The sequence below is a fragment of the Impatiens glandulifera genome, chromosome 1 (genome assembly GCF_907164915.1).
Source record: "Impatiens glandulifera chromosome 1, dImpGla2.1, whole genome shotgun sequence".
Taxonomy (NCBI): Eukaryota; Viridiplantae; Streptophyta; class Magnoliopsida; order Ericales; family Balsaminaceae; genus Impatiens; species Impatiens glandulifera.
The window spans coordinates 160,269,309-160,295,127 of NC_061862.1; the positions used below are offsets into that span (position 1 = coordinate 160,269,309).

Here is a 25,819-nt window from a genome sequence, read left to right on the forward strand (position 1 = left end):
TATTAATAAATGAAATGTATAACATTAACAATTTAATAAATTTTAAAAATAAAAATTTAATTTAATTATATTAAAATAATAAGGGTTCATTAATAGAATATATATATATATATAACATTTTTTAAAACTATATAAAAAAATATTTATTTTTCATTTTTATCTTTAATAGTTAACTATTCAAGAATTAATTAATTTTAAAAATAAAAAATTAATTTAACTATTTCAACATAATAAGTATTCTCCTATATAATTTACTAATAAATATTTAAATATATATATATATATATATATATATATTAATAATTCTATTTGTATTAATTATTTTTATAATGGTGTATTATATATATATATATATATATATATATATATATACCATTTTTAAAAATTATATATTATATATATAACAATTTATTTAAAATTTAATTTGTGATATATTTAAATAAAAAGAAATTATTATATTGAAAAAAATAGTTAAAAATAAATTTATCTTTTTAAGAGAGGTTAACTAAGATTTTTAAGAGAGGTTAACTAAGATTGGTGAGTGGTTTGTCGAGGGTTAGAGACATATGAAAAAAGTATGAGTCACAAGATGAGGGTCAATTGGAGGATTAACGGTTGAGTTTGACGAGATATAAAAGGTGTGTCATCAATTGAGGTCGACTAAGATTGCTAGGTGGTTTCCCGAAGGGATAAAAATGCATATGAAAAATGTAAGTTACAAGATGAGGGTCAAAGTGATTAATTGGGTGTCGAAGAGATAAATTATATGTTAATATTAAGTTTAAGATTAAACTTAATTTTTACAAATTAAAACTAATTAAAATTAATTAAATTTTAAATAATATTAATTTTATCTAAAATATTTATAAATAAATATTATTTTATATATATTCTCAATGCACGCTAGTTAAATAAAATAACCTTTAAAAACAAAAACTTAATTAGACAACATATAAAACTATATAAAAGATTTGTAATATGTATTCAAATAGTCAAAATTGGCTAATATTTTTTTTTAACTTATTAATAAAAAAAATATATATTTCCGTCAATGATTTTGACCCAAATACTGATTACGGTGTTGATTGACTTCCCTGGTCAGTACCTTTACAAATAGTGATTGTTGTTACAAATAAAATATTAATATATATTTATTTATTTATATAAATAAAATAATTATTTAATTTGACCAATTGCCTAAGATTGTTAAATAGAGTTGGTAGTGAATGTATGTGTGAATCCATAAAGTTCTTCCTTCCAATTTGTGGTGCAAATGTATTTAATCAACCTTCAAACTCATAGACAAGGAAGACTCCGCAGGTCTCCTAGCTGAAGTCTAGTCGAGGTGCGGTCAGTATTTGTGTCACTACTCGAGGAAGAAGAAGTCTCCGTCGCGGTCGATCTCCGAAATTAGACCATTGACATTTTCGATTTATTTACAAGTTTTTCATTGACAAAAGACTTTAACCATTTGAACTTTTTGTCATGGTTCATTTTGACTCTTCACCATTCTTGTCAATTTCGGCTTCATTATTTTGAATTTTAACATGATAATTCAAATAAATTAAAATATTTCAGTCCCTTTAACTCTGTCTTCCATCAATTGGATCCACAGACATTTTCAATATTCAAATTTGACCTCAAACATTTTAATTTTAATTTATATTCATAAAATAAAATTCTTTCAACCTCTGGACTATTCACCTACGTTCATATCGACCCTCAAACTTCACTTAGGTCCAATTTCAAAAATTACAAAATTTCTAGTCTTGTTTGGTTCATGTTTACACCAAATGAAATTTAATGGATTGAGGCTTCTAAATCACTTTAAAAAAATTGAAAAATATTATTATGTTTACTTTAACAAACAAAAATAATCATTATTTTTAAGGCTCGTATGAAAAATTAACTATCTATCTTTGATAGCTTATATTTTAAAATCTATATCTTCAAAAATGATGAAATTAATTCAGCATGTTCATACAAAAAATTTTGACATCTATAAAAAAAAAAAATTAAAAATTTTCGAAACACATTAAGTAAAATACTTATTTTCCAGAGTGTCATAAAAGTTTTATAACTACAAAAATTTTGGATATCTGCTAGCAGTGTGCTCCTAAAATTAGTTAATAAAGTAGTTAATTATTTTAGTTAGATCTTGGACGCTTACAAATATTAACTAAATAAAATAAAACCTTAAAAACTAATGAGCTTAAAAAAATTAAACTTATGCTGAGATGTATCAAATTAAATAATTGCCTTAATAATATATGTGAAATTTAAGACATTTTTCAAAATGATGAAAGTTAATTTTATTAAAAATAATTAATAAAGAAATATTTAAATAAAATATAATATTTAAAAAACTTTATAAAAATTAATAATTTCTTATATAAATAAATTATTGTTTTCATAAAAAGATATGTATTAAAATAATGAAATAGATTAAAATATAATTTTTGTAATATAATATTTTGATATTCAAAATTATTAAAATATTTATTTAAAAATTATTAAGACAAAATATTGCTTAAAAAATAATAATAGCTTTCTAATAAAAATAAGTTATTAATATTTGTTTTGTAAAAATGAAATTATGTTTTTATTAAAACAATTTGTAGACCAAAAATATAAAATATTTTAACATGAAAATTAAAGTTTGTTTTTTGATAAAACAAGTAAATAATAAAAACTAAAATTAAAATCAAATTTATAATATTTAATAAAAATAATTAAACAAAAGTTTCTTAACTATAACAATTTGATTTTTAAATAATTATGTTTCAATTTATATAAAAATAAAATAAAAAGTATAATATTTTTAATATAAAATTAAGAATTAATATATATTTAAAAAATATTGACCAGAAGGTCTGTTTCTTTTCTCAAGTTTCTAAAAATAGTTTCTAATCCTTGTTTATTATTTGTTTATAATTGTTTGAAATTGGAGGTAGTCCATTTAGATCTTCTGGTGTGATTTAAGTCAATTTTTTTAAAACTAGCTAGCTAATCCAATTTCTCATAATCTTAAGTAGTGGTCGAAAGATTTTAGTATTATTTATTGTCTTACTGCCTACTGTTTGAAGATTTTAGTGGTTCTTTCTTTTACTTAACAAATCAATAAAACTAATAGATCCAAGTTTATTTTCATGTACTAACTATGTTTTCTGTCGATTTTTTTAAAAGTATAAATGAAATAGGGTCTTTCTCGATCTATTACGACTTGAGTTTCTTAGATTCACTATAATGGAGGTCCTACGTCCACGACTAGAACTCATGAACCAAAGCGCTCAGCTTAAAAGCTTTTTAGACTTGTTTATGTTTGGGCTTAAAAGTATTTGACTTGTTTACGTTTGAGCTTTATTAAAAAAATAAGCCTAAAAGGAAAATAATATATAATATATGATTATACTTAAATATGATTACATATAAATAAAATAATAACAGTTATAGGAATTAAGTAAATTTGTTAAAGAGTTAATTAAGTGTCAAGTGATTCTGAAGGCTGTATTTTAAATTCCAAAATTATGTTGATTATATGTCAGGGACTTAATTATACTTATATAATAGTTGGTAACTCAACTTGAATTGTGATACTGTAAATAGGGAGTGAATAATTAGATATTCTTAAAGAGATTATTTTTATTTTCACGGTATTAGTGTAAATAGTTGATCTAAGATATACAAATATTACGAGAGTTTAATTTTCACTTAGGTAGCGTTTGTTATATGGTATTAGTTATATAGGTATTAATTGTATGGATTATAAGTTATAAAGGGTATTAAGAGGTATAAGTTATATATGTTATTTGCATTTGATTGAAAGTATAAGAGGGTTATAAATTGTATAGATTTTATAATTTTTTGTTTGGTTTGGTAGTATAAAATATTGTATAAAATGTAAAAAACATTTTTGCCCCTTTATATTTATATAAATTTAATTTAATTGTTAAATTAATATTTACTTAATTTTTTTTATTTCTCTTTATTAATGTGTTTTTCTTATTATTGCTTGTAATGCTTATAATTTGTGAACACATTTTGTGTTAGGTTGTAAAATAATGTTACTATAAATTTGTGAACACATCTTGTGTTATGTTATAAAATAATGTTACCATAAATTTATGAACACATTTTGTGTTATGTTATAAAATGATGTTTTCAGGTTCAATATTGAAACTTTGCTTTTCACCTATAGTTTTTTTACTTATTTGTTCGTGGGAAAGTCTTAAACTCTTTAGATCTCATTTTAAGAATTAAATTTCTTACCACTATATTAAATCATGATTATAGGAATAAATAATTTTCTTTTAGCTCATTCAAAAATATATCTATAGTTGATAAAATAAAATGATTAACAACCAAGTTGCTCACACTACTCACATAATTAATAAAATTGACACCATATATTATTTTCTTTAATAACAAAGTTAATAAATTTAGCAAAGTATAATTAAAAAAAAGTGTATTTAACATAACATGCCAAATACAAATTATTTATTTTTCTTATCCGGTTTTTCTTTTTCTACATCATTAGTTCTTGCATGAGCTAACCTTGATGTAGGCTCTTTTCCAACATTTTCATACTCTATATCATTAACTCGATCTTTTTAAAATACAATACACCAATCCTCGTAAAATAGAAGATACTTGTCTATCAATCAATAATCAATAATCAATGTACATTAGATCAACCTATTCAAAATAAAATTATAAAGTATAAAACTAAAATATAAAATAAATTAAAATATAACAGATTTAAATATAAAAATAAATTTAAATATAATATGAAAAATAAAAATGAGGAACTAGAGGGAGAAAGAGTAAGAGTAAGGAAACAAAATTTTATAATGGTTTGACTAGGTACAGATTTGTACCTAGTTTGATATATAAATTATATAACCTTTAAACACTATTTATATAAAAATTACAACCAAACACTTAATCAAATATACTATTTGAATTATTATCTTATATATACAGTCTAATACTACATAACAAACACTACCTTACGGTATTATAAATAGGGGTGTTGTACTAATTTTTTTTAATTAAAAAATAAGATGCATCTATTTTTCTGACACACTTTCATTTAAGGATGATAATTTAAAACCGTCTCGCAAAAATAAAACAGAATTGTCTCGTTTGGGATGGTTTTTCTTCGAAACCGAACAAAGATGGGCGGAGATGGTATTTATGTCCCCGCTCCACTCCGCCCCGCCCTGATTATGCCCCGAACACTATTAAATATATTAAATCACAAATATATTTATGTATTCACTATATTTTATAAAAATTATAAATTTATTTATTTATAATAATAAAATTTCAATATATATTATATTAAAAATTTCGTTTATTTAATATTATTTTATACATTTTTTAAAAATATTTTATTAACGGTGTCTCGTGGAGATTACTCGAAATCGAACAAAACGGGACGGGGATGGTATTAAAAAATTTCTTGAAATAAAAATGAAATGGTATGGTAAATACATTTTTCGTTCCGAACCGTATTATTGTCATCCTAGTTCCACTCCCATTGTGACTTTATGAGCTTTTAATTTTGATTCTCTGGTATAAAAACCTTAATTGAATCTTAGGTAATGATCATTTTATATTAATTATTAATTGAGGTTTTTAAAACAAATTTCTTGATTTAATGAGTTTGCTTAAATAATATTTCAAATATATATCATTTAATTGCATTAGATATATTGTAAAAAAGAATGTAAATTTTTATTAAATATATAGGAACCAAGAATAATACAAGACAAAACCGAGAAACTAAAAATTCAAAACTTAAGTAATTTTTATCTTATCTAATACAAGTAGCCTACAAAGATGGCCAATAAAGTGAGAAATCCGCTAGCAAAGATTGCGGTTGAGGAGCTAGGAGAAGGAGGCGGCACCATTGGGGTAGTTGTAACGACCGGAGGAGGAGGAGGAGAACCGGTGGTGGTCGGAGGAGAACCGGGGGTGGTCGGTGTAGTGGGAGCGGTTGTAGCCGGGGAGACAGTTATGGTAAGCTTTTGTCCACCGTTGCAGTGTGTGCCTACGTTGCAAATGAAATAAACTTCACCACTAGTGTTTAGTCTTACGTTTGCGGGGCTCACAGTGATTACGTTGCCAATAGCATTGTCGTCGGAACAGTCATCGTATGAGGCCTTGGGTACTTGAACCACGTCATGTCGACCAGCCATAAAGTTAAAAACTGCATTCGCCGTATAAATAACATTAGTCGAATAATAAGATTACACGCATTTTAGAAGAAAATAAATAAATGAGTTAATTACCAAGGGTGTCTCCAACGGTGAAAGTCTTTCCGGTAGCCCATGTAGGGTAGAGGGTAGTAGTAGTCGGCACGTTCCAACCGAATCCATCTCCGACAATGTGAGATGTTTGTGCCGCCGCGGAATGAAAAATAGCAGCGGCTACTACAAAAACGACTATTGCTGATAATCTTGCCATTTTGTATATATATGTCTAGTCTCTCTTTAATTAACTCTTTGGCAAAATGAATGATTACAAATGTTGTGTTTGTATTTGTGTTTGATGAAACTAATGGGGCTATTTATACACTTTTTTTTATTATTTAATAGGCACCGTTCCTATGTAACGCGTTAATAATAAAATTTGGAATTTTCCATGGGTGGATGAATATGACCCATTCAAAGTTGTATGTTGTTGAATTCAATTTTTCTACCACCTTTACATCTCTTTCTTTTATTGTTTTTTTTTTCAACTCAAGGAAGAAAATATTGTAATTTCATGTATCTATAAATTAAAATCATCTTTCTCTAAAAGTCATTGTTTAAAAGTAAAAATATATAATAGATAATCAAAATTTTATTAAGGTAGTTTAAAGGGTAAGAATGTTTTTAAGAGATCAAATATCATGGTTTAATTCTATTTAAAATATCTTAAATGAAAGTTAAAACAGTATTTATGGTTGTCGAGCCAACTTCTTAAATTGCTAAAAATAACTAAATTATATTTTAACTCTTGAAAAAAAAAAATCGAAGTTTCTAACACGCATCTAAATAAAAATATTTATATTAGATTTTTTTAATATATAATTTAAATAAGATAACTTTAAAAATAAAATCATAATTAGACAACATATAAAATTATAAAATTTAGTATTTTGTATTCAAATAAATATAGAAAACGTTTTAAAATTGTGTATTATTCGGTTTAAATTATTTAAATAATTCAAATTAATCCAATATTATTTCATTCATTATCTAATTCATCATATAACTTAATTTATTAATCAAAATATTAATATTCCTTATTTTAAATTATTATTTATTATTATATATTAATACTTTTTAAAAAAAAATTATCAAAAACTTTTACCTACATAAAATCATCCCCATACTTAAAATCATCGCCCATCCTTAATTTCTTTTTCAAATAACTCCATTCCTAATAAGGCATTGACAAGTATATTTTTTAACATGTCAAAAAAAATATTATTTTTGTCAATAACTAATCTTGAATTTTAGACCCCAAATACTATTTACGGTGTTGGTTGATTGGTCGGTCAGTACCTTTGAAAAAAAGTGATTCTTTACAAATAAAATATTAGTTTTATATATTTATATAAATAAAATAATTAATTAATTTGACCAATTGCTTAAGATCGTTAATTAAAGTTGGTTGTGAATGTATATGTATGAATCCGTAGAGTTCTTCCTTCCAATTTGTGGTACACTGAGTGTTTTTTTTTCCTCATCTTAGTTAAAAATTAAATTAGATTTGTAAATAGAGAATATTTATACAATCTCAAAACAAGATCAAAAGATAACATTATCAATATGTTACCATAAAAAGTGAAAAGAATATATTTTTAAAATATACTAAAACTACTCATCTCAATAAGAAAATAAGCGGGGTCATTCTTGTGAAATGTCATGTAGTTCATTTTTATTCCAAAAAAAAAATCTTACTAAGAAAAAAAAGTATTTATCAAAAGAAGTTGATTCAACAACTCATCTATTTTTAAGTTTTCGATGGGTGATTAGTATTTAAAGTTTTTATGGATTATTATTGAAATTCATTGGATAATTTTCGAGTCTCGTTCCTGAAAATTTAGATTGAAACTGCTGATATACAGAGAATTATGCTCTAAAGGGCCAAGTTGGGCTTAAGTCAACCCCTACCTTACCCTACCTTACTTTACCCTACCCTACAACAATCATATATATATATATATATAATATTAAATTTTATTTCACTAATTTAATATTATACTAATTTTAAATTATTTAATTAATTTTATTTAATTTTTTATATTTATTATTCTAATTCCTAAAATAGATAAAATCTCATCATTTTTTTCTTCTTTAATATCTAGTTAATTTTATTATGTTTATAACTAATTTGATTTTATTATTTTGATTTAAATATAACAATTTTGAAAAAATTTAATGTTAACATCATTTAACTTTTTTATATATATATTTTTTAATTTTAATATAATTTTTTTAATAAATCATTTATTTAGTTTTAATACTACAATTTCTACTATTACGGAGAAAACATTTTTAATAATGAAAATGTGAAGACGGAACGTCGCAAAAAAATAAAGGATTATTTTTTTGCCGACTCTTTGATACTCTATATTGTACGCGATTTATCTAAGAATATATATATAGATGAATTTTATGTTTTAAAATACGTTAGAGTTCATCTTATATAAATATTATAATATAACGTCTTCTTTTAATATATAATTTATTATACAAAATTTAAGCCCACCCAAATATGAGTTCCTGGATCCGTCCATACCTATATATTTGAGATTACAATCCTAATTATTCTTTGGGATACTATCAGGTTGGAGAGAAAACGTTGAATTTTTCAATAATCGTAGTTGTTCGATGCGTATCATTCATAATACTATTATGATGATGTTTTCTGATATTCGTTCAGGAAAGGCAGTAGAGTGTCGGAGAGTTAATCGTTATTTTCGATGATTTACGAGCTTGATAACTTATTAAGTATTGTTTTTTTTTATTTGTTATTTTCATGTCATATGTCATGCTTTGTCGCAGGGTTTAAACGATTTTTTTTTTTCATTTTTAATATAAATCGACCTTTTAAAAAAAAACACAAGTACACAAATTAGAAATACTATAAACCAAAAAATCAAAACTTTGTCAAATTGCATTTTTTTTCCCTAACTAAATCCACTTGTGATCCTCGATTTGAAGATTGTGTTACCTACCTGATGGTTTTCAATTAAATTAAAGTAAGAGCTTAGTCACTCAGACTTTATAATTGTTCATTTCTTATGACTATGATCAAACTATATAAATTTACAACAATTGAGAACTATTATTTTATTTTTTGAAAAACTATTTATTATAAAAAAAACCACTAGACTTGTTGAATTAAACCTGAATTTTATGTTTCTGGATACATGCCCTGAGGTATGATTAGATTCACAAATCATCTAGAATACTACAACTAATTCTTAAATATCAACTAAAGAAATCGATCTCATTCGACATTTTATTGCAAAGATATGACCTAAGTAAATAATTATAATGCATGTCTCATAAAATACAACAAAATGGATCAAATAATAATAAACACCAAAATTTATTTAATTTTTATCTAATGGAAGTAGCAAACAAAGTGAGGAAGCCACTAGCAAAGAGTCTGGTGGCGACAACTCTAGCCTAGGGGATCCAGAGGGAACCCTAGCCGATTTTGGAGCACAAGCTGCATCCGGGCTAGAGTTTGGTGAGGAGTAACGTGTGGACTTGGGGTGGTTGAAGGGGCCAAAACAGGCATGCCGACCGTGTCACCTATTTTCAAACAAAGTAAATTTCACCACCGTTTTTGTTAGAGTTTTCACACAAAAAAATGTTAATCGTTAATTTAATTTTAAGAATATAAATAAATTAGACAGTGTATCCGACATTTTGAATAAAAATCATATTGGCTAGGTGAATTATTGAAATGATTATAAGGTTGACTCCCAATTGTAAGGGTCGGTCTACAGTAATTCAACATATATATCAGTGTTATGGTCTTATGGTAATGCACGTATGCATCTGTATACAATTACATAAATAAAATAATAATATATTTTATTTCTAAATATTATTTAACAAATTTATTTAAGTAAATTCTTAAGAGTTAACTAACTGTATTATTTAATTTTAGTATTCATTAATTAAATTAATTAGTTTTCATTCTATTGATTATAAGTCAGGGACTTAATTAGACTAGCTAGAGATAATAGTTGGTAGCTCATCTTGCAATAATGAGTGAATAATTAGGTATTACTAACTAGATTATTTTCATTTTCTTGACTATAGTCTGCATCAAATTTCTAACTACAAATTTATAAAATTGGTAGGCATCAAGTATCATAGTACAAAAAACCGTCTTACTTAAGAGGTTAAAAATGTCACAAGTTCAATTCTCAGTAAAAATCGCGTTTTAATAGAAATGAAATAACATTATTATGTAGTGTTGTATTAGTTATTCTTAATTAAAAATATATTAGGACACTTTCAGCACCCCTCCTATTGTGACTTCATGAGCATTTAATTTAGGACTCTATTGTATTGGCAAACCTTAATTAAATCTTCTTATTAATCATTGTTCCTTTAAATTTTAACAAATTTCTTGATTTAATGAGTTTGCTTAAATAATATTTCTGATATATATATATATATCATTTAAATATTGCACATAGAAATAATGTAAAAATGAATGTAAATTTTTATTAAATATATAGTATACAAGCCAAAACGGATAAACTAAAAATTCAAAAACTCAATAAAGCATATGAAAGTAATTTTTATCTTATCTAATGCAAGTAGCAGCCTACAAAGATGGCCAATAAAGTGAGAAATCCGCTAGCAAAGACTGCGGTTGAGGAGCTAGGAGAAGGAGGTGGCACCATTGGGGTAGTTGTAACGACCGGAGGAGGAGGAGGAGAACCGGTGGTGGTCGGAGGAGAACCGGGGGTGGTCGGTGTAGTGGGAGCGGTTGTAGCCGGAGAGACAGTTATGGTAAGCTTTTGTCCACTGTTGCAGTGCGTGCCTACGTTGCAAATGAAATAAACTTCACCACTAGTGTTTAGTCTTACGTTTGCGGGGCTCACGGTGATTACGTTGCCAATAGCATTGTCGTCGGAACAGTCATCGTATGAGGTCTTGGGTACTTGAACCACGTCATGTCGACCAGCCATAAAGTTAAAAACTGCATTCGCCGTATAAATAACATTAGTCGAATAATAAGATTGCACCTGTTTTAGAAGAAAAATAAATAAATGAGATAATTACCAAGGGTGTCTCCAACAGTGAAAGTCTTTCCGGTAGCCCATGTAGGGTAGAGGGTAGTAGCAGTCGGCACGTTCCAACCGAAACCATCTCCGACAATGTGAGATGTTTGTGCCGCTGCGGAATGAAAAATAGCAGTTGCTACAACAAAAACGACTATTGCAGATAATCTTGTCATTTTGTATATATATGTCTAATCTCTTTAATTAACTCTTTGCAAATTGAATGATTACAAATATGTTATGTTTGTGTTTGTGGTTGTGTTGGATGAAACTAGGCTATTTATACACCTTTTTTTAATTTAATTTATTAGACATCGATCTTTCCTGTGTAACGCGTTAATATAATTTGGAATTTTTCATGGGTGTATGAATATGACCCATTCAAAGTTGTAAGCTGTTGAATTCAATTTCTCCACCACCTTTACATCTAATCTTTTATTTTATTTTTATCAACTCAAAAAAGAAAATAGTGTAACTTTATGTATTTATTATAAACTAAAAATATCAATTTCATTTAGAGTCATTGTTTAAAAGTGAAAATACAAAATTAGATAATCAAAATTTCATGAAGATAGTTCAAGCTAATGGTAACAGTAGTTTTTAAGGGAACAAATATAATATATTTTATTCTAACTTTAAATAAAAGTAAAAATCTTATTAATGAAAATATGAAAATGTTAGGCTACCTTCTTATATTCATAGAAATAAATAAATTATATTTCTAACTCTTGAAAAAAAATAACATATTTTAAACCTATGACACCCATTTAAATAAAAATATTTTTTATCATTTTTTTTAACATATCATTTAAAAAGATAACGTTTAAAAATAAAATCATAATTAGACAACAAACTATAAAATATTTGTATTTTGTATTCAAATAAATATATAAAAGTTTTTTAAATTTTGCATTATTCGGCTTAATCTTTTTAAATAACTCAAATTAATCAAATATTATTTCACTTATTATATAATTATTATATCACTTAATTCATTAATCAAAATATTAATATTTATTATTTTAAATTATTATTTATTATTTTATACTAATACTTTTTAAATTTTTTATCAAATTTTTTAACTACTTAAAATTATCATTAATCATCATTTATTTTTTTATACTGTTATTTTAAATAACTTCATTCCTAACAAGAAATTGACTAATATATTTTTTTAACATGTTAAAAAAATATTATTTTCTTCAATGATTTTGAAAAGACCCAAATACTGGTTACGGTGTTGGTTGACTTGTCGGTTACCTTTGAAAAAAAATGATGGTTGTTACAAATAAAATATTAATATTTATTTATATTAATAATTAGTTAATTAATTTGAGCAATTGCGATAATATCGTTAATTAAAGTTGGTACTGAATATGTATGTATTAATCCGTAAAGTTCTTCCTTCCAAATTGTGGTGCAAAAGTGTTGAATTAAATCAGATCTATATATTATTATACAACCTCAAAACAAGGTCACAATATAACATATATATATATCTAAATGTTACCATAAAAAATGAAAAGAATATATTCTAAATACTAGAAACCAAAAGACAAAAAAAAATCAAAAATATCAAAAGAAGCAACTTTGTCAAATTGCATTTTTTTTCTATAACTCAATCCACTTGTGGTCCCTGATTTGAAGATTGTGTTACCTACCTTATGACTATGATCAAACTATATAAATTTTAAAACAATTGAGTATTATTATTTTATTTTCTGAAAAAACTATTTCTTATAAAAGAATTACTAAGACTTGTTGAATTAAACTTGAATTTTATGTTTCCAAAAAATCCTCTAGAATAATACGACTAATGAAATCATATAATTCGACATTTTATTGCAAAAATGGGTCAAATGAAATTTACATCCAACATTGTCATAAGATCGAGGTCACTTGAAGCACTTTGTTTGCTCCGATTTTGAAGTTAAAAACTTTGCCACAAAAAGAAATTCATGTTCGAAATTAATTTAGTTTTAAGAATATAAATAAATAAGACAATGGGACGACAGTTCGAATATAAATCATATTGGCTATGTGAATTATTGAAATGATTATCAGTACTGTTGTCTCCCAATTATCAGAGTCCACCCTATACTATGCAATATATGTATGGTTTGAAAGACAACTTAAAAAAATTAAAAACTAAGAAGCATAATTTTCCAAAGGTTTGAAACTTTTACATATCATCACTAAGTTTATAAAGAGTTGATGATGCATATTTTGAAGTCCCATTACTAACATTTCTTTTTTTAAATTGAATATTAAATATATTTTTTTGTTTATTTATTATATATATATATATATATATATATATATATTTATTTATTTATTTATTTATTTAAGATATATAAACTCTATAGAAGTTAAAAGATCAATTTTTTTTTGGCGATTTTTTAGCATCAGAAGGTGCTTTGTTTTTCTTTCCTTCATTCAAATTTGAGTTGATGTTGTACTTTGTTCGGTCTGTCATTCTATTTAGCCGGATCGTTTTTTTTGTTTCGAATTTTTATAGTCTAAATAATAATTCCAACCGTTGGTGGATCGTTTGTTGTTCATACCCTTCGATTGTGTTGGTGGTTATTTATTGAGTTGTATGAACTACTTCCCCTTCGTCGAATATTGGCTGTTTTTATTCTCATCTAATTATTTTGGCCGTACATGTAGATAGTACATTTTTATTTGGTATGACATTTTATGTTGTTACTTAATTACCAATCATCGACTAAAGATAATTGTAATTGCCATTTAGAATCTTTGTTAGAAATTTTTCCGACACCGTTTCATTGGTTCGCTCGGTTTCTCTACTTCAATTGTCATCGTTTAAAAACTCAAATAAGTTCATTTTTGGTGAAATCTTCATCAAATTGTATAATTTTTGGATTTTTTTAATAGAAGTTTTATTTTTATAAATTGTATATGCAATTTTATATATAGATTATTAATTATTAATTTTGATTTTATAGACGTTATCTTTAATTATTTACTAATTAATTTCTGATATATAATTCTTATTTGATTTTAATGTGTATTAATTTTTATAATAAAAGTAAAAAATATAACTAAAAATAAACAAACCGTTACTTTACCATTTCAAGAAAACAACATTCCAATGTCATGAAGGAATTGAAATTACATCTCTAGGGACAAAATCGTAATTTAAAAAATATAATTATTACGGTTTTGCACAGGGAGATATTGGTAATAGAGGATCCAAATTGGTGGAATCGACTGATACATTGTTTTTTTTTTCTTTTAATTTAATGAAAAGTTAAAGTTAATAGTATAAAACTAATCAAAAATATCATTGGTATTTATATTTTAAAATAGTATAAATAATAATACTCTAAGTTAATAATTTCATTAAACAATGGTAGTTTATGAATTAGTCATTTAATTAAATATAGTCTCAAATAATCAATGTAAATATTATTTAATTTCAAATCTTAAATTTATTTAATTTGAGATTATGAAAAGTTAAAATATTTAATTAAATTATTTTTATAAAATAAGAAATACAAATATTTCTAATTTTGTTTATTTTTAAATTTTGTGAGTACAATCAGAGATTAATTATCAATGAGAATAAAATAAAAAAGGAAAAAAATGTTTAACTTGAATAATCTTTTTTCCTTTTCCATTAAAATATTATTATTTTATTTGAATTTAAAAGATTAAGATTATTTCCAAAACTACTAGTTACCGGGGTGAAATGTTGCTAATTTACATAAATATAATATAAAATAATTAAGTTCAAAAAATTTAAATAATAATAATATAATATTTTTATATTTACATTATTAAACATTACTATAATAATAACAATTTTTACTTGAAACTAATATTTAGAATTTATATACAAAAAAAATAAAACACATAAAGTAGAAATATAATTGTTTTAACATAAAATTATGAACATTAATTTTATTTTGAAATTAGTTAAAATAACATTTTTGTTAGAATATAATTAAAATTATTAATTATATAAAAAAAAATAAAAAATATATTTTAATAACATAAATTTTATAAATTAATTAATAGTTTAAAAACATAATTAAAAATTAATTATTATATTATTTAAAATATAATTTTGTTTAATTTAAAATATAGAAATACCATTTTAAAAAGATAATAATATGTATTTGAAATTTTTTAATAAAATATTTTTACATGTATTAAGATTTAAAACTAAAATTAAAAAATAGAATGTTTTAAAGTAATTTTTTTTTTAAATTATAATAAATAAATCTATAAATTTTTAATTAATAAAAATATATAATAATTTTAAATTTAATGATATAAAATGAACCAAATATACATATTAATAAAATTTAAAACTGAAAAAATAATTATTATGATATATAAATAAAATGTTTTTGTTTTAGTTCAAGTAATACTAAAATTCAATAATTTAAAATATATTATTTATATTTCAAAATATTTTATAAACAAAAAAATAATAATTAATAAAATTAAATTATAAATATAATTGACAAAGCTTGTATAATTATGATTTTCATATTAGATATCCATTCTATGTTGATTATTTTGTTAAAAAATTAATATAAAAATTCTTTTTAATTTTATTATTATTTTTATTTAAAACTAATATGTTAAGAATTTATATAAAAAAAAAATAAAACAAATAAATTAAAAAAATAATTCTTTTAATATAAAATTAATTAAAATAATATTTTGTTTTTTAGAAAATAATTAAAATTATTAGTTATATAAAACAAATTAAAAATATATAATTATTGATTTTTTATATAAATTTAATTTAGTTGAATATAAGAATATAAATAAAATATTTTTAAAAATTATAAAATATATTAATAATATGTTTTTGAAAGATTCATTAAAACTTGTAAATATAGATTCAATGTCTCTTACATTGTATACATTGTAATGCTAAATGCTATTATCATATATTTTTAAAAAATTACAATTAAATATTTTTTACATAAAAAAAATTATAAAATTTGATTATAAAAAAATACACATTAATCTAAAATGTAAATAAAAAAGTTAAACAAAATAAATATTTAAAATTGTTTATTATTTTAATTATTAAATATTATTAAAAAAATAAAACAAATATGTTAGAATTTATATTAAAAAATAAAATACATAAATGAAAAATAATGATATAATTATTTTAATATAAAAAGAATAATATTAAGTTTTTTTAATTAGTTAAAATATAATAAAAATCAATGGATTATATAAAATATTTGAAATGAATATTTTAACAACTTAAAATTTATAATTAAAATTTTATAATAATATAAATAAATAGTTATTTTATTATATTGAAATGTGTTTTTTTAATTTAAAATGTTATTAAAATAATAATAAAATATCTATAATTTTTTAATTATTAAAAATATATAATAATTTTAAATTTTATCTTAAGAATATATATTTAATTAAAAGTAAAACTAAGAAAATAAATAATTTGATATATATATATATATATATATCAAATAAAATTAAAATTTAATATTTAAAATGATATTATTAAACTTAATTTTTTTATAAACAAAATTAATTTACATATATAAAATATAAAATAATTAAGTTCAAAAAATTTAAATAATAATAATATAATATTTTTATATTTACATTATTAAACATTACTATAATAATAACAATTTTTACTTGAAACTAATATTTAGAATTTATATAAAAAAAAAATAAAACACATAAATTAGAAATATAATTGTTTTAACATAAATTTATGAATATAAATTTTATTTTGAAATTAGTTAAAATAATATTTTTGTTAGAATATAATTAAAATTATTAATTATATAAAAAAAATAAAAAATATATTTTAATAACATAAATTTTATAAATTAATTAATAGTTTAAAAACATAATTAAAAATTAACTATTATATTATTTAAAATATAATTTTGTTTAATATAAAATATAGAAATACCATTTTAAAAAGATAATAATATATATTTGAAATTTTTTAATAAAATATTTTTACATGTATTAAGATTTATTTAAAACTAAAATAAAAAATAGAATGTTTTAAAGTAATTTTTTTTTAAATTATAATAAATAAATCTATAAATTTTTAATTAATAAAAATATATAATAATTTTAACTTTAATGATATAAAATAAACCAAATATACATATTAATAAAATTTAAAACTGAAAAAATAATTATTATGATATATAAATAAAATAGTTTTGTTTTAGTTCAAGTAATACTAAAATTCAATAATTTAAAATATATTATTTATATTTCAAAATATTTTATAAACAAAAAAAATTAATAAAATTAAATTATAAATATAATTGACAAAGCTTGTATAATTATGATTTTCATATTAGATATCCATGTTGATTATTTTGTTAAAAAATTAATATAAAAATTCTTTTTATTTTTATTATTATTTTTATTTAAAACTAATATGTTAAGAATTTATATAAAAAAAATAAAACAAATAAATTAAAAAATAATTCTTTTAATATAAAATTAAGAATATAAATTTTGTTTACAAATTAGTTAAAATAATATTTTGTTTTTTAGAAAATAATTAAAATTATTAGTTATATAAAACAAATTAAAAATATATAATTAGTGATTTTTTATATAAATTTAATTTAGGTGAATATAAGAATAAAAATAAAATATTTTTAAAAATTATAAAATATATTAATAATATGTTTTTGAAAGATTCATTAAACTTGTAAATATAGATTGAAATGTCTCTTACATTGGAATGATAAATGCTATTATCATATATTTTTAAAAAATTACAAATAAATATTTTTACATAAAAAAAATTATAAAATTTGATTATAAAAAAATACACATTAATCTAAAATTTAAATAAAAAAGTTAAACAAAATAAATATTTAAAATTGTTTATTATTTTAATTATTAAATATTATTAAAAAAATAAAACAAATATGTTAGAATTTATATTAAAAAATAAAATAATGTTATAATTATTTTAATATAAAAAGAATAATATTAAGTTTTTTTAATTAGTTAAAATATAATAAAAATCAATGGATTATATAAAATATTTTAAATGAATATTTTAACAACTTAAAATTTATAATTAAAATTTTATAAATAATATAAATAAATAGTTATTTTATTATATTGAAATGTGTTTTTTTAATGTAAAATGTTATTAAAATAATAATAAAATATCTATAATTTTTTAATTATTAAAAATATGTAATAATTTTAAATTTTATTTTAAGAATATATATTTAATTAAAAGTAAAACTAAGAAAATAAATAATTTGATATATATATATATATATATATATATATATATATATATATATATATATATATATATATATATATATATATATATATATATATATATATATATATATCAAATAAAATTAAAATTTAATAGTTCAAATGATATTATTAAACTTAATTTTTTTATAAACAAAATTAATTTACATAAATAAAATATAAAATAATTAAGTTAAAAAAATTTAAATAATAATAATATAATATTTTTATATTTACATTATTAAACATTATTATAATAATAACAATTTTTACTTGAAACTAATATTTAGAATTTATATACAAAAAAAATAAAACACATAAATTAGAAATATAATTGTTTTAACATAAAATTATGAATATAAATTTTATTTTTAAATTAGTTAAAATAACATTTTTGTTAGAATATAATTAAAATTATTAATTATATAAAAAATATATATATTTTAATAACATAAATTTTATAAATTAATTAATAGTTTAAAAACATAATTAAAAATTAACTATTATATTATTTAAAATATAATTTTGTTTAATATAAAATATAGAAATACCATTTTAAAAAGATAATAATATATATTTGAAATTTTTTAATAAAATATTTTTACATGTATTAAGATTTAAAACTAAAATTAAAAAATAGAATGTTTTAAAGTATTTTTTTTTTATTATAATAAATAAATCTATAAAATTTTAATTAATAAAAATATATAATAATTTTAAATTTAATGATACAAAATGAACCAAATATACATATTAATAAAATTTAAAACTGAAAAAATAATTATTATGATATATAAATAAAATGTTTTTGTTTTAGTTCAAAGTAATACTAAAATTCAATAATTTAAAATATATTATTTATATTTCAAAATATTTTATAAACAAAAAATAATAATTTATAAAATTAAATTATAAATATAATTGACATTGTATAATTATGATTTTCATATTGATTATTTTGTTAAAAAATTAATATAAAAATTATTTTTATTTTTATTATTATTTTTATTTAAAACTAATATGTTAAGAATTTATATAAAAAAATAAAACAAATAAATTCAAAAATAATTATTTTAATATAAAATTAAGAATATAAATTTTGTTTGTATATTAGTTGAAATAATATTTTTGTTAGAATATAATTAGGATTAGGATTTTATAAAATATATAAAAATTAATATTTTAACAACATAAATTTATAATGAAAATTTATAAATAAATTAAATAATATCATAACATTATTAATTTTAATATATATAAATATGATTTCTTAATATAAAAAATATAATATTAAATAAATTACAAAATATATTTAATATTTTAAAATATATTTATAAAATTAAATAAAGATAAAATATTTATGTTATTTCAATATATATTATATTAATATTTATGAAATAACACATATTTTATCTTTATACTAAATATATTTATAAAATCAAATAAATAAAGATAAAATATGTGTTATTGAATATAATTTATTTTAATTTCAAAAAGATCGTTAATCAGTTTGATCGATGTTATGCAGAATATGCACATGAAAAGTTAAGTAAACATACAAACAAACGTAGATTATTAGAAAAGTGAAGAAGACCCAATAAAACAGAGTATTTTCGATCATATTCTTATTAATTTTGGATCAGCAGCATTCTATTCACCCGATCTTTCATCATACTGCTGTATAGAGCCCCACGATTTGCCTGCATCCCCCGACTAATTAATTCGGCTCTGCAACTTCTTCTTCTTATTCTTCTTTCAACCGATTCTCGTTTCCCTTTCCTGTACTCACCATCATCATCGTCTTCATCCGCGAATCGAACCCTCTTTTTCTTCTTCTGTTTTGCAGCTGAAGAAGAAGAAGATAAGCAAGAGCGAAGAGTTTGGTTCTTCTGAGGTGGGGAATCGACAGTGCCTAGAATTTGGTTATTTTCACGGCAAAAGGCAAGGAAGATGACGGTGCCGGAAAGTGCAACCATGGCGGTGGCTAAGGCGACTACGTTGGACCCGAAAATTGAACAAGAAGACATCATTCAGTAATTGAACATGGGCAATTGAGGAAGTTCTTGAATATATATATGGTGGGATTAAAAGTGGATAATTGTTTAATTAAAATTATAAAGAACATATTTAATAGGAAAATTGTGATGAAATTATCCAGCAATATATATTAATTTGGAGTAATTGAGAGGTCATAAGAAAAAGAAGAAGAGCAATCCAGAAAGAAAGAAAGATTCATGTGAATCCGATGGAGACTTGTGGATGTGGTGGAGGTACTAGAATCTGCAATGGCCACAAGTTTTTTTGTTTTTTGTTTTTTTCAATTCAATTCACAATATTCAAACTCAATTTGTTCAGGTAAAATTTGATCAATTTTTATTTTATGTTTTTGGGTAAAAAGATGTATAAAATAATTTTAAAAAAAAAGTTATATTAATTAATTAAATGATATAAATTAACAAAAGATAATCAAATAAAAAAAAATCAGTGTTCCAAAAACTGCTTATTCTATATTATCATACCAAAATAGTACAATATAAGACTTCTATATAGTTTTATTTTGTTTGTGGTATAGAAGGTTAGGTTTTTTTTTCTTTTTTCTCATTCTTTTTTGGCACCTAGGGTAGAAATCAGAAGTATTTGTCCTCCAAAAAAGGATTTGGGTTTTAAATCCTTGAGCGTTTAACCAAAAGGTTAAAAAACGAGGTTTAAGTCCGAATATAAAACAGCCTAAATCAATTAGGTTCTAAAATGATAAGTGACTAAAATAATTTGACAATTGACAGAGAAATGATGTGGTCAGTAGATTGAAAATTATGAAAAAAAAAATATTCTTTAGATTTTCAATAATTCAAGACACATTCAAATTATTCATTTAAATAACCAAACTGAACAAGCTGGTTTGTTTACTATCACAAAAAACTCGCCTCTTCTTGTCCGTCCTTGTGGCGTCCTCCTCTATCAACACATCATATACCTACTTTAATTAATAATAAAATCATTTGTTTTCAAATAACATATTCTCAATGATTAAAATTATAAAACAAAAGAAGAGTTTCCAGAAAATACTATAATAAAAACCTGTGCTAGTTGTAATCAAAAGAAACATACTAGTACACATTCCATAAATAAACAAAACAAAACAAAACATGATGTTCCTTAATTAAAAGTGAGTCTAACATCGTATAACAAAGGCAGTAGTTCTTGTTAACTTCACTTGGCACAAAACAATAATAGATAAAAATCAAAGGTAAGCCATTTATTTGTTGAGGGGCAGTAAATTATTATAATTAGCTTAGGTTGTGAGAATTGGAGGCATATAGTCAACTTTTCCACCCAAAACCCTCGCCTTCGTATCGGGAAAATTCTCGAATCCTGGAAGTTCCGTGACCTCACCTTCGCTCGATACACCAATCGGGTAACGAAGCAAATGGCCCGGAAGATCGCGTTCAAGTTCCTCACTCGAGTACAAATCCCAATACTTGTCAGCAGCCTGGTTCACCTTCTTGATACACTCAACGCTCTCTGGCTTTAGAAATAGTTCATCCAGCATGCCCAAATGCTCGTACCATAGTCCCAAACGAAAACCATGAATCTGACCCCGAGCCGCTCCTCTTGCAGCCAAATGGAACGGTTGATAAGCTCCCATCGCAATCTCTGAGTCCCTCGCCCCATCCATTGATCTTTGGTTGATGTTAGCAGATCCAATGATTATGTACTCATCATCAACTATATAGAATAAAGAAATTGGTAATCAAAGCATAATTTATTTTAAGACAAAATTCAATTCGTGACACTTGAACTAACTCACCAATCATCATTTTTGCGTGAACATATATCATGAAACGCCTAGCCTCCTGAGCTCTAATATAGTCCGAATCAGGATCAGGTTGTTCTGCAGGTTCATATTCGCCGCTCTTCTTCAACTCGCGATTACCAAGGCAGAAAAACGTCAAATACTCCCTAGGATCTTCTTCAAGACCCTTGGCTTGTAAAGCTTGAACCACATCTTTATACATCATTTCCATAGTTCTCCTCTGCCAATCCAATATAGCCTGAACTGAACCACTTTCAGGTAGCCCTTCAGGCCACATTGGCACCACGATATACACCGTAAATCTCTCCCCAGCCTCGATTTTGCTAATAATCTTCAAAGATAGTTCCTTAGGAATAAGGTGCATTGCCCCGATATCCTCAACCTTAATATCATCGTATTGCCAGCCAAACGAACTTCCTAAGAAATACTGATTCTCGATGTAAATGAAATCCTTGGCTCGTCGGATTGCATGTATATAAGCATCCTGAATGCTTCTGTCGATTATATTTTCCTTCCCGCTCACAAGTCCAGCTTTGGCTGCATCTTCTGACGAGTCTGGAAACCCGAAAGCAGCTCCACCGTCGATCGATCTGAATAATTGAACATTCCACGTATCATGATCGTCAGGGAACGTAACAGGAGAAGGGGTAATGATAATATCCTCGAGCTCTCTCAAGTTAACCAATATATCTTTCCCTCCTTGCTTTCTCCACCTTTGTTCAAAATTGAACAAGACATCCCAAGCAATCGGGCCTTCAAGCTTCGAGTGGATATCATGCCACGGCTCCCTCGGTCCACCTTTCGTGATAGAGGCTCCTGTGAAGTTGGGTTGATGGAAATCATCATGATGGGCTGTATCCAACGTTCGGAAAAGCGAATGGAAAGGTGTGTCGTATCTTCCATCGCAAAGATCAATACCACCCACGAAACTAACAATCCTCCTCCTGTCTGATGATCCCTCTGGGGAAGGCAGTTCATGATCAACTACAATGATTTTCTGATGATGGGTAAACATGGTCGAGATTTGAAGATTTTGAATCGTGCTCCCTCCATCATCTGGATTACGAGGACACAACACGCAATGAACGTCTGTGTTTTGAAAGTATTGCTCTGTTTCTTCATCATGAGTAGCCATTAACCCGTCTTTCTTTAGTAAACCGACAGAGGTTCGATCATCCCAAACGAGCATAAGAACTCTAACACCTTCACTCGCCTTCTTCTTAAGAAGATCACCAAGAGTAATGTCTCCTCCCGGTTTCTGCCTCCTTGAATCCCTTATCAAGGTGATTTCAGCATACACAGACCAACCAGTAATGTAGATCAAATGTTTCGCGTTACTAATAGCATCAAATACATCTTCCCAACATCGGTGTGGCTGGTAATCTTGACCGGAAGCTAAAGGGATTTGGGGTATAAAGTTTTCAGGAACATGAGCATCCTGAAACAAAGATACCCGACAACCAGTTCTTTGTGGAAAAAAAGTGTAAGGAACACCAGGGAATTTAGAACTTTTAATCCCACGAGACCAATTACGATCACGGGTAACATCGAAAAACTGTAATTTCACATGGATCTTGGATTCAGCTTGTACAGGGTTCTTATCTTCGTCTAAGATCTCAACCCATCTGTCAACTTCATCACCATTCAAGAGTTCTTCAACAGGCAAATATGCTCTTCCGATTAAAGTTGCTCCAATTGGGTTATCATCTTTGACTGTAAATATCACATTTGAAGCCATATGAGCACAGTAGATGTGAAAAGACTCGTTCCATACTGGATTGTTGGGTTCATTTTCTATGAGTTTTGTCCTTCCAACTCTTGCCCTTTCTAGATCAATAGTTGCATAGATTTTTGGTGTTCCATCTCCAATACCAACAGTTTCTTCAATATTATCCATAATCTACAAAAACCCATCAAGAAGATTAGAAATCAACACAAGTAAGATGATATTATCCATAATCTACAAAAACCCATCAAGAAGATTAGAAATCAACACAAGTAAGATGATATTATCCATAATCTACAAAAACCCATCAAGAAGATTAGAAATCAACAGAAGTAAGATGATATTATCCATTGTATTTCTAACTTCTGGTAATCCAAGCAGATATATGATACATTTTAGAAACCCAGATCAGTAATTGTGTGAATCATTTACTGATTCAAAACATATGAATCAAATACCTTGGAGAAGAAATTTCCTCCTCCTCCTCCACCGGATTTGAGCCGGTCAACTTCGAAGATCGTGACATGAAGAGTTCCATGAAGTGAAAACTGTGCCATCGTCTAGCCTACAAACACATATAAGTTACATCAGATCATAATTTCCCGGTCAAATCATAGTCAAAACTCAAACAAACAGTAGATAATTGGAAGACGAAGCGATAGTTGAATCTAGATCGAGTTTGACATTGATAACAATAGTAATTTAACTGATCCTTATCACAATTAACTATCTAATCCATGAATATCGTGATGAAAACTGAGCGGAAACAGAGTAAACGAAAGATCTACTACAGTGATGAATGAAGTGAGAAGTAAATGAGAATTGAAGACTAACCAGGAAATGGATCAAATAGTTTGCGTGGTCCAAGGAATGGTTGAGATTTGAGAACCGAGAAATATGTGAAACTAGATCCTTCAATGGATGCACTACAAAGCAGAGGAAGAAGATCTCGCCATTTATGGATGATTTATTTTCCTTTGAGCTATAATAATAACAAATTAGATTATTGACTTTAATGAAACATTCAATTTAGAACATCTATTTTGTTTATGTTCAAATTGGGACTCAATAGTCTTATAATAATCATAACTACCATTATATTGATGACTTGCAAATATTTTATAATTTTGAGTGTTAATATGGTTTTTATTAAATTTTGGGATAATATTTGGTGTAATTTTAAAAGTTTAGTTACATTATATTATAAATTTGTTTTTATTGTTATATGTAGAAATGTTTAAAATATTTTGATCTTCGATCTAATGGTTTCGTTAGCTGAATTAGATATATAAGGAGATTAAACATTATGGACACTTCGTTCTATAATAGAGTTGTAGTTTTTGTAGAACGCAAACAAATATCACTGTCTGAACAAAATGTTATGTGTTAACAAGATATGGATAATTTCTATGTGGGGCATTGTTTTAAGTTGTTCGTTAAGATGATTTCATATAATTTTTGTTAGAAAAAACTTGGGAGTCAAAGATTTCATCAAAGATCTCGTTTTTTGGATGAATCGTTATTCATGATAGAATTCTAATGGATGAGATGTGCATTAAAAAATATTGTATTATGGCTAGTCGTTGTTATATGTCTCTCGAAGAGGTTGAATCAATAACTCACTTACTTTTTTATTGTCGATAGTGATAGTATTTACTGGGATTCATTGGATAATACCTGAGTC

General features: G+C 24.0%; 4 protein-coding genes across 4 annotated transcripts; all 4 read right to left on the reverse strand.

Moving 5' to 3' along the window:
* Positions 1-5,816: 5,816 nt before the first annotated feature.
* Positions 5,817-6,532, reverse strand: LOC124918695 (cucumber peeling cupredoxin-like). The gene is made up of 2 exons (XM_047458733.1): positions 6,297-6,532; positions 5,817-6,214 (listed from the first exon to the last, which is right to left on the reverse strand). Exons 1-2 carry the CDS (start codon positions 6,469-6,471, stop codon positions 5,823-5,825), a joined length of 567 nt encoding a protein of 188 aa, XP_047314689.1. The 5' UTR covers positions 6,472-6,532; the 3' UTR covers positions 5,817-5,822.
* A 4,226-nt stretch (positions 6,533-10,758) lies between these two features.
* Positions 10,759-11,557, reverse strand: LOC124918696 (cucumber peeling cupredoxin-like). The gene is made up of 2 exons (XM_047458734.1): positions 11,313-11,557; positions 10,759-11,229 (listed from the first exon to the last, which is right to left on the reverse strand). The coding sequence occupies exons 1-2, from the start codon at positions 11,485-11,487 to the stop codon at positions 10,835-10,837; spliced, it is 570 nt and encodes a 189-aa protein (XP_047314690.1). The 5' UTR covers positions 11,488-11,557; the 3' UTR covers positions 10,759-10,834.
* Positions 11,558-20,223: 8,666 nt separating this feature from the next.
* LOC124913654 lies at positions 20,224-20,622 on the reverse strand. The gene has a single exon (XM_047454067.1). It carries the CDS (start codon positions 20,620-20,622, stop codon positions 20,224-20,226), a length of 399 nt encoding a protein of 132 aa, XP_047310023.1.
* Positions 20,623-21,688: 1,066 nt separating this feature from the next.
* LOC124920485 (phospholipase D alpha 1) lies at positions 21,689-25,100 on the reverse strand. Its single transcript, XM_047460981.1, has 4 exons — positions 24,970-25,100; positions 24,594-24,700; positions 22,404-24,309; positions 21,689-22,321 (listed from the first exon to the last, which is right to left on the reverse strand). Exons 2-4 carry the CDS (start codon positions 24,690-24,692, stop codon positions 21,888-21,890), a joined length of 2,439 nt encoding a protein of 812 aa, XP_047316937.1. The 5' UTR covers positions 24,693-24,700; positions 24,970-25,100; the 3' UTR covers positions 21,689-21,887.
* Positions 25,101-25,819: the final 719 nt, after the last annotated feature.

Bases quoted from the DNA above. Each gene is read 5' to 3' on its own strand.
- LOC124920485 (XM_047460981.1), bottom strand. From the start codon at position 24,692: ATGGCACAGTTTTCACTTCATGGAACTCTTCATGTCACGATCTTCGAA. The intron at 24,310-24,593 runs GTATTTGATTCA...GGGTTTTTGTAG, and splicing joins GAGGAAATTTCTTCTCCAAG to ATTATGGATAATATTGAAGA. The intron at 22,322-22,403 runs GTGAGTTAGTTC...TATTCTATATAG, and splicing joins TCACGCAAAAATGATGATTG to TTGATGATGAGTACATAATC.
- LOC124918696 (XM_047458734.1), bottom strand. From the start codon at position 11,487: ATGACAAGATTATCTGCAATAGTCGTTTTTGTTGTAGCAACTGCTATT. The intron at 11,230-11,312 runs GTAATTATCTCA...CGGCGAATGCAG, and splicing joins CACTGTTGGAGACACCCTTG to TTTTTAACTTTATGGCTGGT.
- LOC124913654 (XM_047454067.1), bottom strand. From the start codon at position 20,622: ATGTCTTCTTGTTCAATTTTCGGGTCCAACGTAGTCGCCTTAGCCACC.
- LOC124918695 (XM_047458733.1), bottom strand. From the start codon at position 6,471: ATGGCAAGATTATCAGCAATAGTCGTTTTTGTAGTAGCCGCTGCTATT. The intron at 6,215-6,296 runs GTAATTAACTCA...CGGCGAATGCAG, and splicing joins CACCGTTGGAGACACCCTTG to TTTTTAACTTTATGGCTGGT.